This window comes from Onychostoma macrolepis, chromosome 18 (genome assembly GCF_012432095.1).
Source record: "Onychostoma macrolepis isolate SWU-2019 chromosome 18, ASM1243209v1, whole genome shotgun sequence".
In the NCBI taxonomy this organism is placed as follows: Eukaryota; Metazoa; Chordata; class Actinopteri; order Cypriniformes; family Cyprinidae; genus Onychostoma; species Onychostoma macrolepis.
The window spans coordinates 20,108,275-20,122,576 of record NC_081172.1 but is presented as its reverse complement, the minus strand read 5'-3'; the positions used below and the strand labels follow the sequence as shown (position 1 = coordinate 20,122,576).

General features: G+C 39.0%; 1 protein-coding gene across 1 annotated transcript; it reads left to right on the top strand.

Moving 5' to 3' along the window:
• The first annotated feature begins 3,961 nt into the window (after positions 1–3,961).
• Positions 3,962–8,625, top strand: LOC131524788 (extracellular calcium-sensing receptor-like). The gene is made up of 6 exons (XM_058752113.1): positions 3,962–4,179; positions 4,463–4,754; positions 5,383–6,201; positions 6,350–6,580; positions 7,467–7,590; positions 7,681–8,625. Exons 1-6 carry the CDS (start codon positions 3,962–3,964, stop codon positions 8,577–8,579), a joined length of 2,583 nt encoding a protein of 860 aa, XP_058608096.1. The 3' UTR covers positions 8,580–8,625.
• The last annotated feature ends 5,677 nt before the right edge of the window (positions 8,626–14,302 follow it).

Here is a 14,302-nt window from a genome sequence, read left to right as displayed (position 1 = left end):
CATACCGCCCAGCACTAATTTCACGTGTATTTGTGTTTTATTGTATTTATATATGCTTGTAATTTGTTTATTATTTTCTATGCAGATGCTATAGGCCTACCCTACAAAATGACCCCGATCATCCTAGAATTATTAATTCTTTACAAAAAGAGCTATTCAAATCATCAGGTGAAATTGTTTTCAGGAAGGAGTAGTAAAGCAAGAAGAAGTGCTATATAGTTTTTCAGAATTTCATTTGACTATATGTGCCTATAGGGGTGGGCCAGGGATGGCGGCAATGTAAGTATTTGGATATTTGCCGCGGGACGAGGGCTTCGATTACCTCTCTTTTTTGACCATACATGTGTTTGCACCCCTGGGAAGTATTGGATAGCCTAGAATAAAATACAGTGCACTCGCACACTGTTACATTCTGAGTGTCAGTTTAAAAAAATAATAAATAAATAACTTTATTATGGATTTATGCCAACAGGTGCTGCAAATTTCAAGAATTGGTGGGCGGAACACCAAGGACTGTGTCCACAAAGTGTTGGACAGGTATCTACAACATTTTTAGCGTGTTCTCATTTGCCTTCTTTCTGAGCATGTCAGAATAGGTGAAAATACATGTTCACAACTAAATGCATTGTGAGATAGACCAGCTGTGCTTAAGGAGATACGTTGAGGGATAAGGACACCCTAGGGGACACTGATCAACTAGTGTAAAAGGGTTTATTGCATGTGTAATGTTGTTCCTACATATATCCTTCACATTCATTTACTGAATTTTATTTTCTTTAGGCTCTTCACCAACAGCCTCATGGCCAAATTTAATTTGAAGGGCAAGGGAAAAGGGGAAACGCCCTTTAGAGGATCAAAGGTTTATATAGCAATACAAGGTAAGCCCAAGTTTCATGTTGACCAGTCTATAAATAACTTTGGACAAAACATTTCCTTCCGACTTTTAAAAAAAGCAATGCCAATTCTCTATCTTGATACATGGATAGACCTTATTCATCCACAAGAGGAAATTAAGGTGTTACAGCATTAAGAGAGAAACAAAGACAGCAAAGTTGACAGTAAAAGATGGTAAATAATAGTCACAATTCTCAAATATTCACGGCACAAAGTTGAGTCATTACAAACTGTTATACCAGTGGGTATGAATGACTTCCTGTGGCGGTTCTTATTACATTGAAGCTGAAGTAGCCTCCAACTGAAAACAGTTTGCTGTCTGACAAGTAGTACATGTAGTTGTGTTGTATTATCCAGAATACTTAAGAGTTTAGCCAAAAAAAAAAAAAATGTTATCAATAGTAATTTCTATGTCATCTGAGTCTAATGTGTTTCCAAGCACAGAGCCAGTTTTTGTAAATTGCACTAAGCACAACGGGCTGATAAAACACTTAACATTCTAATGCACACATTAAAGGATCTAAGCTTTCTCAAGGTACAGTCTGCTTGGTCCCTTCTTGTAGACCGCCTAAGTGTTAGTTAACAGTTGCTGCGCTGGCTTTGTATTAATCCAGTATTGGTAGTGGATGCACAGGAAACTTACAAATGTGGGGACTGGGGTGTATGACTGCAGATGGCCTTTGCATATATCTAAATCTTTTGTCTTTTTGCTGGTGTAGATGGGATCATGAAATTTGATTCCACAGCCACTGAGGACTGCATCAAGGTGAACGTGTCTGAGCACCTCAAGCACGCGCCGCAAAGACTTGGAGGTGGAGGATTCACTACGCCCTGATGAGCCAAGCCTATACAGGACTTGAAATAGAAGTTCAATTAAGAGTTCAATTAAATTAATCTAAATATTTGTTCATAATTCTGCCTCCATTGTGCTTGATATGTCTGGTGCCCTTGTGATGCCACTCAGGGCAATTTATTTTTGAATAAAGATGGTAAAGGCGAACTTGAATTGTGATTTATTTGTATGTTTATAACTGTAGTGTTGTATGTAGTCCTATGTTTCCAGAGGGTGGATTACATGCTTTCTGTGCCAGTTAATTTTCCTGTAGCTTTGTTTGGCTCAGCAGCTAGATTCAACAGGAAATGTGTCTCCAGTTATCACCTGATGCTGAGACAATCAAATGGAGTTTTTTGAAAATGATCTAGTCCCATTTCAGAAGGTGGCATACAGTTCCAGATAATTTTCCAAAAACTCCATTTGATTGTCTCAGCATCAGGTGATAACTGGAGACACATACAAAGGTGTAAAGCATTTCCTGTTGAATCTAGCTGCTGAGCCAAACAAAACATAGGACTACAGTTATAGAAGTTAAGTAAAAATTATATATAAAATAAGTCTAAATTTGACGTTGAAAAGACGTCCACAAACGACCACATTTGGACTATAAATAGCCCTTACACGGAAGTCCCACGGACGTCAATATATGACGTGCTGTAGACGTCGAAAAAAGACGTCGCCTGGCGTTACAAAACAACCCCTTAAGTGGACCTAAATTGGACGTCCAAAAATAACATGGAAAAGACGTCACTCCGACGTCACATGGCGCAGTGGGTACCTTTAACATGAGCGGTGCTGTGAATTATTCAAGACTCACTATGCAGATTCTTCAAAACCCAGACACTTCCCTGAGCAGAGACACAGGAAGGGCATGAAAAACAGTGATATGCCTGGTGTGGATGTCATGTAATTCCTATTATAACGATAAAAACAGAAATGTACATTACTGACAGTTAAGTAAACAATAAACACATGAAAAACATGATTTTAAATAATCCAATTAATCATACATACACAAATACTTTAATTTAGCCTAAAAAATAGACAGAATATCAAATAGCAAAAATGAATGCTATGTACGTACAGACATACGGCACTATGTATGTTTCCACAAAGACTTGATGTACTTTACACTCTCAATGAAACGAACGCCATACTGTCCTTTAGTTCATTTATATTCTAAGTTCTAAATTGATTAGTTTACTGTGTTAAAGTTGCCAATTTAAATAAGAAAACAGTTCCAACATTTACCCGCTGTCATGGACTGATGCGTAAACAGGACGATACGCCAAATCTATGAAGCAGGCATGTTTTAAGTGCTTTAAAATAATAAATATTACAACTAAAAAAGTGACATTTAACCTTAAATATCGAACACGACTAATTAAAAGATTTTGCTTACCTTTACTTCTGCCACCTCTTTACCTCAAATAGCTTAACATTTATATTAATCATATCTTGAAATACTATTAATATACTTGAAGTAAAACACAAATTAAAAAAAGCAAATAAAAACATTCTGAACTTGTCGAATGTGGTGATCTGAAGGCAGCTCAAAATGACCAGTGAACAGTTCCTCTGTCAGAGTGAGTGTTGATGTCCATATAAACACCACACACATTGTAAATCACTTGCCAGACTTTTTTTTTTTTTTTTTTTTACAGTGTATGAATTAACATCAAATGAAGATTAAAAACAGGCATTTTAAATAGCAGAAAAAGTGGATATTAAAAATAAGCATTCCAATACCATGGGTCTACAGTTATACTTTGGAGTGCACGAGCTGAGCAACTGTCATTGAGATAAATGGAAATGCTAAGGGAAAGCTTTTTACATGCCAGAAGAGGGCAGAGTTTGTGTGGTAATTGCCTAGGAGCACTTCACCTTGTGTTGGGCCTGACCTGACTTGTAAATTAAGTGATCTTTCAACATTTTTCTAGTTTTGATGCTTGCTGACGTTTTTTTGCTCTGTGCTTGCAGCTGCATAATATAACAAAATCATATTAAAGTAGTTTTTTTGTTTTTGTGCTATCCACCAGAGCTTTCTACAATTATCCCCCACTCGCTTGTTTTCTTCTTGCATGTACTTTGCCCCAGGCAAAGTAAAGTCTACAAAAGGATTTTTCATCCAACCCTTCTTTCTTTGCTGGGAAAGTGTGAGTCTACATTCACAGCACTCAGTCTGCATTCAGTCTCCTTGCTCTCTCTCTTTCTCTCTCTCTGTGTAAAGTGATGGGATTGATTATGTGGTTGTGGATGGTTGGATTTATTGTAGAGATGGTCAGTGTTTGTGGTGCACGCCTCTCCTGCGGTCTGCAGGGCAGATTTGTTTCTGAAAGTCTCTATAAAGAGGGAGATGTGATAATTGGTGGTCTGTTTCCAGTTCATGTTGAAGCACCAGAGCCTTATCATGCTTTTACTCAAATACAGCATCTTTCTCGCTGCCAGGGGTGAGTGTAGTGTGTGTGTCTATAAATTTAACTAAAAGGCAAGAGAACTGTTTATATGTTCAAAATGCCAAAATGGTCTCTCTAGAGGGTGTTGGTTAACTGTAATTCAGTACAGCCTTACCCTGGTTTTCTACTCAGCCTAAAATAATTATATATGATCTTTATTGTATATATTTCAACATATTAGGATTATCATATACAAATAAAGTTTGTTTTCCTGCTATATAGTCATTCAGTTCTTCCTCAAATTAACGAAACTTTACATTTTTACATTGTCTTCCAGTGTTGACCTTCGTTCATACCGCTGGCTCAGAAGTATGATCTTCACAGTGGAGGAGATTAATCGGGACCCTGTCCTGCTTCCAAACATTACTCTGGGGTACCTGGTAGCTGACACCTGCCTAGCTGAGGGCACAACACTGAGTGCTGCTTTAGCTCTGGTAACAGGGCAGGAGGAGACAGTGTCGGGAGCAGAATGCAGCGGGATACCAATGGTGCCTGTCATTATCGGTGATGCTCGTTCATCTGCCTCAATAGTGGTGGCTGACACGCTGGGAGTGTTTGATATCCCCATGGTAGTTTATTTATTTATTTTTGGCAATCACATATAAAAATCATTTATTGCAACTTTTAAAAAAGTGCAAAGATTATAATATTTTTAAATACCAAAATGATCCATTGACATCTATGAAAGCTTTTGTAGTATTCACTTTACATTTTCATGTACATTTTCTAAAAATTCCTAAACTGGAATGTCCCCTATACAGTACATCACTGATAAAATACACATAAAATGCATATTTAAAGGCGGTAGAGTTGTCTTGAATTTGTATTTTTACCAAAGTAAAATTGAAAAGGAGTGATTAAGACTTTTACTGGAGTAATATTTTTTTAGAACATCTGTACATTTTACAAGTATTTGTACAAGTATTTGATTCGTGTACTTCATCCACCTCTGATTTTGACATGCTGAGATTGTTGCTGTGATACATTTTAAAGTGCAAGCAACTATTATTTGTAGTTTAACCCATGTTTATTGAAAACTATTTCTATTCATTAATAAGTTTATAATTGTAAATAAATAAATAATTGTAGCAAGCATAACATTTCTAAGCATAAACTATCTGGTGTTCTTTTTTTTACAGTGAAATTTGGTGAAATCTGTTTTTAATCTACATTTTAATATGTGTTTTATCTGTCCAGGTGAGTTATTTTGCGTCCTGTGCTTGTCTCAGTGACAGGCGCAGATTTCACTCTTTCCTGCGCACTGTTCCCAGTGATGCTTTCCAGGCCAAGGCTATGGCCCGTCTGCTGAACCTGCTGGGCTGGACTTGGGTGGGGGTGGTCGCAGGGGATGATGAATATGGTAAAAGTGGCGTGCAGCTCCTTTTGAAAGAACTGGAAAATACAGGGATCTGTGTGGACTACCTGGAATTCATTCCAAAATCACACTCACAAAGCAGGATCAGGCGGATTGTGGAGAGGATCCAGAGTTCCACAGCTCGTGTTGTGGTAACATTTGCCATTGCCCCTGACATAGAAGTCCTGTTCAAGGAAGTGGTGGTGCAGAATGTGACTGACAAGCAGTGGATAGCCACAGAGGCCTGGAGCACCTCTATTCTGTTCTTTGACCCAGCAAGCAGTTCTCTCCTAGCTGGTACCATTGGCTTTGCCCTGCGTCGGGCTGTTATTCAGGGTCTTGGTGATTTTCTTACCCAGTTGAGCCCTGTGAAGCAACCCAATGAACCGTTCGTAAAAGATGTTTGGGAAGAAATGTTTCAGTGCTCGCTGGCACAGGACTGGCAGCCTTCATCTAAAATTCCAAAGTGCACAGGCTCAGAGAATCTCGAGAAATATGGCCACATCTACACAGATGTTTCACAGCTGAGAGTCACTTACAATGTGTATAAGGCTGTGTATGCTATTGCCAATGCTATTCACAACATGATGGCCTGTCAGCCAGGTAGAGGGCCATTTGAAAATGGAGAATGTCCTGATGTGATTCAATTAAAGCCCAGGCAGGTACAGACCTCCTATTTTTAAAAACAATAAAAATAAATAAATTCATTTAAAAAAAAAGAAAGAAAATAATGAATTTCATGAATTTAAAGCAAAATTTCTAATAATTTATTTTATTTACGGCATATGATCGTCTGTTTTCCTTTCACAGCTTCTGCATTACTTAAATGCAGTAAACTTCACAACACCAGTGGGTGAGCTGGTTTATTTTGAAGATAATGGCGAGCCATCTGCCTCTTATGACATTATGAACTGGCATGTAGATGAAAGCGGAGCAGTGAATTTCATCCAGGTTGGGCAATTTGATGCAGCCAAAGGGCCAGGCCAGGAGCTGAACATTAACCTTGAGAAAGTGGTTTGGGGAGGGGGGTGGGCGGACCAGGTAAGAATCCAGTGACTTCTAGTGCTTTATTATAACAGTTAAACTTGAAATACAACAATCAAAAATTAAATACATACTGTATATATGGATGAAAATACAAAGTGCAGTAAAACGTAAACCTATTTGCACTACTAACCAGCATGTTCATAATAATATGATTAAAAAAAAAAACAAAAAAAAACAGTTTGCAATATCTGTTTTGTTCAGCTAAAATAACTGGAAGAAAGTGACACCAGACGCCTTGCATATTTAAGTTACAAATTGGCACACCTGCACTTCTGTTAAAAAAAAGGTGGATACAGCTTCTGAAAAAAAACAAAAAAAAAAAACAAGCAAAATAGCTACTTCCTCAGAGAGCTAGATAGATAGATAGATACAGTAGATACAAATATTCTATTATTGAATTACTTTTATTTTTATATTTTATTCTATTATTGTATTACTGAGAAACAAATCAGTAGGCGAGAAACAATTTTATCCCTAATGTCTGTTTGTGGTGTTGCTTTAGATTTACTTTTTTTTTTTTTTTCTGTACAGCACATGAACATATGAATGTATGAGTTTGTGTGTAAATGTTTGTTATCAAGTGCATTCAAAGGGTATGAATAAGTGTGCAAGTGAATACATCCATTATCTAACCTCTCAGATACAATGGTGCAGATACAGTCTTTTAATAGACAAACCCCTGCTCAGAGGGGAGAGATGTGGCATAGGAATGAGAATGAATGTGTGCATGAGAGTGTTTCTTTTTTTATAGAAAAAAAGGAATGCATCTGTGTAAAGCAATAATTTTATTTTTTCTGCTGTTCTTTATGTGCTTGTGCTGACAGATATTGTGTTGTTAGGTTGCTGTGAGTCTGATGGAGTCTCTTCTTGTAACATTCAGGTTCCTGTATCTGTGTGCAGTGCAAGCTGTCTTCCAGGCACTAGAAAGGCTGTACAAAAAGGAAAACCTGTCTGCTGTTTTGACTGCCTCCCTTGTGCAGCAGGGGAAGTCAGTAACTTGACAGGTATTAACTTTTTAACCTTACCACAGACATCACACAAGATATCTGTACAATGTAAAACCAACCCTAACTATGAGCCATAACGTTCTTTAGACTCTACAGAGTGTATGAGATGTCCTGAGATGTTCTGGTCAAACACTGAAAGAACAAGGTGCATCCCAAAGGTTGTGGAGTTTCTGTCTTTGCAAGATACCATGGGAATTGTCCTGACAGTCTTATCCGTCACTGGGGCAACACTGACCACGACTGTTCTGGCTGCCTTTTTCCATCATCGTGACACACCCCTCGTACGAGCCAACAACTCAGAGCTGAGCTTCCTGCTATTGGTTTCGCTCACCCTTTGCTTCTTGTGCGCGCTGGTTTTTATTGGCCGCCCTGCGCCGTGGAACTGCATGCTACGTCACACCTTGTTTGGAGTAAGCTTTGTGATCTGCATTGCCTGTGTCCTCAGTAAGACTGTGGTGGTTTTAGTGGCTTTTCGGGCCACTCTGCCTGGATCTAACTTGATGCAGTACTTTGGGCCCATCCAGCAGAGGGCAGGCATCTTCTTTTGCACGCTGGTTCAGATTGTCATATGTTTATTGTGGCTGCTGCTGGCTCCCCCTCTGCCCACAGAGAGTGCAGGAGGTGAGCTTGGTGCTCGAGTGATCCTGCAGTGCACGGTGGGATCTGTTGTGGGGTTTGTACTAGTACTGGGCTACATCGGTCTGTTAGCAGTGGTCTGCTTTCTGCTGGCCTTCTTTGCTCGAAAGCTCCCAGACAATTTCAATGAGACTAAATTCATTACTTTCAGCATGCTGATCTTCTGTGCTGTGTGGATTGCATTTGTGCCGGCATACGTCAGCTCACCGGGGAAGTACACGGTAGCTGTGGAGATTTTTGCCATTTTGGCTTCCAGTTACGGCCTGTTGCTGTGTATATTCACCCCAAAATGTTACATCATTCTGCTTAAACCTGAGAAAAATACAAAAAAGAACATGATGGCCAGATAATGTGTACAAATGAAAGGCTTTTGTGATGAGACAGCATTTTCAAAAGGGCAGTATCTATAGATATGTACAAACAAACTGTATTAATCAGTTTGTGATGATATAAGCATAGACCTCGGTGTTGGGTTCCCTCTAAATGTCTGTTTGTGTGTGTGTGTGTGTGTGTGTATAATTATATTTATGTACTGTGTCTCAGTCATCAACATGAAATAAATACAATTTAAAAAATACATTTTGATTTTTCAAATTGTGATTTCCAAGTAATATCCCTTCTCCCTGACTTCCACAGTGTGTTAAGAAGAAGAAACCAGCGACATGATCAGTTGCTTGGACTCATCAACTATTCGGCACACATCTCAAATACAGCACAAACAAACCTCCTTTTTAGTTTTCCTAAGTGACATGAACTAACGGTAACACTTTAGAATACTGTTCCATCGTTAATGAATAACTACACAGGAACAAATGGCTAATGCACTATTAACATTGTAGTAACTACTATTAACTAACAAGAAACTCTGATTAACAATTTATTAAGTAATAGCGCTAAGTTGAAACTGGTAGTTCACTATTAGCTAACCAATAACTACTATTTTTTTTCATATATCCTGAGAACTCCTAAGAACTACTTTATACAGGTTCATAATTAATGTGAATTATGCATAATGAATAATTAATTCTAAAATGAAGATCATGGTAACCCACTAGTTATGACTCAAGTATTACCAAATCCTTCTAAATGAACTACTAATTGGATCAGTATTCTAAAGTGAAAATCATCATAACTTCCTAATATTGACTGATGTCATTGTGAGCTTTTGAGATATATGTAAGGTTTTGGATAGTAATGACTCAAGTGTTACTACATCCTTCTGAAGAAACTACTAATTATTTGGATCAGTATTCTAAAGTGAAGATCACGGTAACCCACTAGTAATGATTTAAGTGTTACCAAATCTAGCAGAATGAATTACTAACCAGAACCTTACAAAAACCTCAAAAGTTTACAATGATTTCAGTCATTACTAGGGAGTTATCATGATGTTCACTTTAGAATTCTGATCCAAATAATTAGTAATTCCTTCTGAAGAATTTGCTAATACTTGAGTCATTACTAGTGGGTTACCATGACCTTTACTTTAGAATGAATTATACATTACGTATTATTCATATTAATTTTAAACCTGTATACAGTAGTTCTTAGTAGTTCTTGGGGAGGTATGAAAAAAATAATAGTTACTGATTAACTAATAGTGAACTACCACATTCGACTAAGCACTATTACTTACTAATTCATTAATCAGAGTTGCTTGTTAGTTACTAGTAGTTACTAGAGTGCTAATATTGCATTACTCATGTGTTCTTGTGTAGTTATTCATTAACGATGGAACAGTATTCTAAAGAGTTACCGAACTCACTATCTCTGTAGTGGACTCCACAGAGCTACCTTTCAAACACTGCAGAGAGAGCTGGGTTATCAGGTTTCACTTTGGCCATAGTTAATAGCCACCATGTAAAGTTGATCAAAGAGTCCTATAAACCCAAAATTGTTCCATTGTGCCACTTGGGTTCCATATGTCTGATAGTAGACAGTGGGAGAGAGAGACATTTACAACGTCTTCACACTAGACCGAGCCTGTAAAAGGCTGAGATGATGAAAGAAGAGAAATAAATTAATTAATAGCTATTGTGAGATCAGCATGCATGAACCATGACAGCAGTGGCTCGCATTGACCTCCACTGTGCCAGTGGAGAAATCACGTTTTGAGGGCAATTTTAAAGGGCCTTCAGAATGAAGGATTTCAAAGGGTACAACTGATGGACACTTCACACCCATACATTTTTGTACAGGTTTAATGTGTGATGATGGTCTCAGCAAAATGCCACAGAAGTGCATTCCAAGGAACAGTTTTTTAGTCCACTAAGTCCTTCATTCCATCAAAGCTCTCACAATGGAGGTTAAAACCTTCACAATAGAACGCATTCATTAGTTTGTCCACAAGGTTGCACCCTTGCCCTGGGCCGTCGTTTTACAGTTAAGAAAGAAATGGACAAGACCGAACAACAATAAAATACTGCAACAACAATGTATGCCCAATGTTGACAAGCGCTTGTGTGAGGGTATAAAGAGATGCATCTCTAGTTTAGAGAAGTACAAAAACATTTTGGCACTCATAACATTGAGAGCAAAATAATCCATGAAGGCTTATGTTTGTGCATGCTATCAAATAAAGTATACTTTTGAAAGGCTATGCGTTCAACTGTGCATGTACACTAGGGCTGTCACGATATTAGATTTTTCATATCACGGTTATTGTGGCCATAATAAGTCACGATATCGGGGGGAAGATATGTCAAATTATTTTTTACTTTGTTTGAGTATTTCTTTTTCACCCAATGAACATTAAGTTACTGATAAACACAGGGTACAAGACTCTGGCTTTCTCTGTCTTCTTTGGAGCTCCTATGAAATAACAAGAGAAAATACTGTCAAGTTCAACAGTATGATGAATAAATAATGGTAACATTTTACAATAAGATGCCATTTGTTAACATTAGTTAATGTATTAATTAACATAAACAAACAATACATTTATTACACAATTTATTAATCTTTGTTAATAAAATTACAGTCGTTCATTGTTCATGTTAGTTCACAGTGCATTAATGTTTACAAACACAACTTGTGATTTTAATAAACTGTCTGCCCTCTCAGTTGCCTGCAGCATTAGTAAATGCTGAAATTATCGGTTATCGGCACTTTTTCCTTCCACTTAACTTTCTGTTAACATGCTTGGATACAGCATTCTGTGAACAGCCAGCTTCTTTTGCAATGAATGTTTGTGGCTTACCCTCCTTGTGAAGGGTGTCAATGATTGTCTTCTGGACAACTGTCAGATCAGCAGTCTTCCCCATGATTGTGTAGCCTAGTGAACCAAACTGAGAGACCATTTTGAAGGCTCAGGAAACCTTTGCAGGTGTTTTGAGTTGATTAGCTGATTGGCATGTCACCATATTCTAATTTGTGAATTGGTGGGTTTTTGTTAAATGTGAGCCAAAATCATCACAATTAAAAGAACCAAAGACTTAAACTCCTTCAGTCTGTGTGCATTGAATTTATTTAATAAACGAGTTTCACAATTTGAGTTGAATTACTGAAATAAATGAACTTTTCCACAATATTCTAATTTATTGAGATGCACCTGTATATGAACACAAAACACCTCTGTTAACAGGTTAATGTAACATTTCCCATTCTATGACTAATAAAATAATCGCAACTTACTCTGTATAACTGATCATGGCGGCCGTTTCTCAAACAGAAGGCTGCATCCTCCAGAGGTCGCATTTGTAGGCTGCATACGTCGTAAAGAAGATCTTATTTTAGAATATTAACAGTTATAAATTTGACCATTATTCTTAGTTAAGTGTAAATTGTTGTAGTATGCTTTTGACTCAGAAATGTAATGCTCAGTTAACTGAAATAAACCAAGCTTGATGACATATGCATCCTACAAATGCGCCCTCCGGAGGGGGCAGCCTTCCGTTTGAGAAACGACCGGCTTTCCTCGGAGTAGCTGTGTGCGCTGCGTCATCTTCTTGTTTGACAGGTGTCGGGATTAAGGCGCAATACTGCCAACTGGAGGTCAACCAGCGCTGGAGTATTTACATGTGTTATCATAAGAGTACTGTTCCTTTTAAATATTGTGGTTATCGCCAATACCGGTATATTGTCACACACTAAATGAACACGATATCGATAATTGTTGCTTTGAATATCACAGTTATCGTCAATAACGGTATATCGCGACACCCCTAGTGTACACTATCAAAGTTTGGACTTTAAGGCTTTGACATTCTCATGGCAAACTTTTTTCTTTTTTTTTTTCTTTCTTGGGGGTATAAAGAAATTAGAAATTCTTTGCAGTGGTATATTTGTTATCTGACACCCCAACACTGCCCATGCTGCTGGGAGTGATGCTTAGGTGAATATGTAAATGTGCTGTGCACTTTCCTTTTAATAACAAAATAAAAATGTGGTTACACTTTATTTTGATAGTCCACTTTAGACATTCTACTAATTATAAGTAACTTGTAACTACATGTTTACTACATGTCAACTAATTCTCATTAATTTGCAACTACATGTCTACTAACTCTCAGTAGGGTAGGTTTAGGGTTAGTAGAATAAGCTGACATATACTTGCAAAGTTTCTCATAGTCAGGATGTTGTATGTTGTGGACCCATCAAAATAAAGTGTTAGAAGATATTAAGCAGTGTAACGGAACCGACGAGACGTGAGGCGTACGGATCCATGTGCAAGCTTTTATTAAACAGTGGCGTAGTCAAAAACACAGGCAGAGTCAAATATCAGCAAACAGGTATAGCATGGGCAAGACACAGAGTATTCCGAGGGCATGTGTGGATCATCGATCAGCGAACAATATCCAGAGGGCTTGACAAGAGGGGTAATCCGATAACGAGATAAATAATCTAGGCGAGGTGCAAACAGAGTCCGAAACAGCAAGCAAAGGGTTAATCCAAGATACGTGGCAAGAATCAGGAACCAGGAAATCAGGCAAGGCAAGACTATGACTAGACTTAGAAAAGTATAGCAGGCTCCGTAAAGTAGCTATCAGCTATCATAGTGATAAACGCTAAACAATACTCGGCAACTGAACGAGGAAGTCCATGGCTTATAAAGTATGTCTGATTGGATACAGCTGTGTACGTATGATCAGGTGAGCGTGTGATTAGTGAGATGGCAAATGCAGTCCATTGTGATGTGTGGTGTGAAAGTCAATATGATGGAAAGGTGACCTCTTGTGGCAGTCGGACAGAAGGCCGCGAACCAGATTCATGACAGAGCCACGTGACAGAGCCACCCCCCAAAGGGCCAGGTCCGTGAGGAAGTGAAGAGACCCGGAACTGAGGCAAAGCCGGCAGAGCAGGGCACCAAGGCGGAGCTGACGGAACAAGAGCCCGCCGTGGAGGTCTTCTGGTCCGTCTGCTCCACCACGGTGGGCTCTTGTTCCGTCAGCTCCGCCTTGGTGCCCTGCTCTGCCAGCTTTGCCTCAGTTCTGCAGACAGGGCAGAAGACCTCCACGGCGGAGCAGACAGAGCAGGAGCCCACCAGTGCGAAGCAGACAAGGCAGGAGACCTCCACGGTGGAGCAGACAGAGCAAGAGCCCACCAGTGCGGAGCAGACAGGGCAGAAGACCTCCATGACGGATCAGGAGAACACCACGACGGATCAGGAGAACACCATGGCGGATCAGAGGAGCACCATGACGGATCAGGAATCCACAGCAGAGACTGGGACCTAGGGGAAACTGAGACACAAGAAAGAGAAAGAACATGCACGGACCCAAGGACCGAGGCAGGGAACACAGGAAGTCCATCAATATATTTCCTGGTGGCAACTGAGAGGGCAGACAGTCCATAATCTGACTCATTGACTAGAACCGGACTGGTAGACATTTCAGTAACAGAAACTGGACAGACGGGTGGTTCAACTTTAGACACATTGTCTAGGACAGTAGTGACCAAAAGTTCATTAAACACATTACTTGAAATGAGAGAGACAGATGGCTCAACATGAAATTCTTTGAGGGAAACAGGACTGACGGATAATTCAAAGACAGATTTGTGGACTGAAACTGGACAGACAGGTGGTTCAACATCAGACACACATACAAACGACACATGACTTGACTTCTTGACA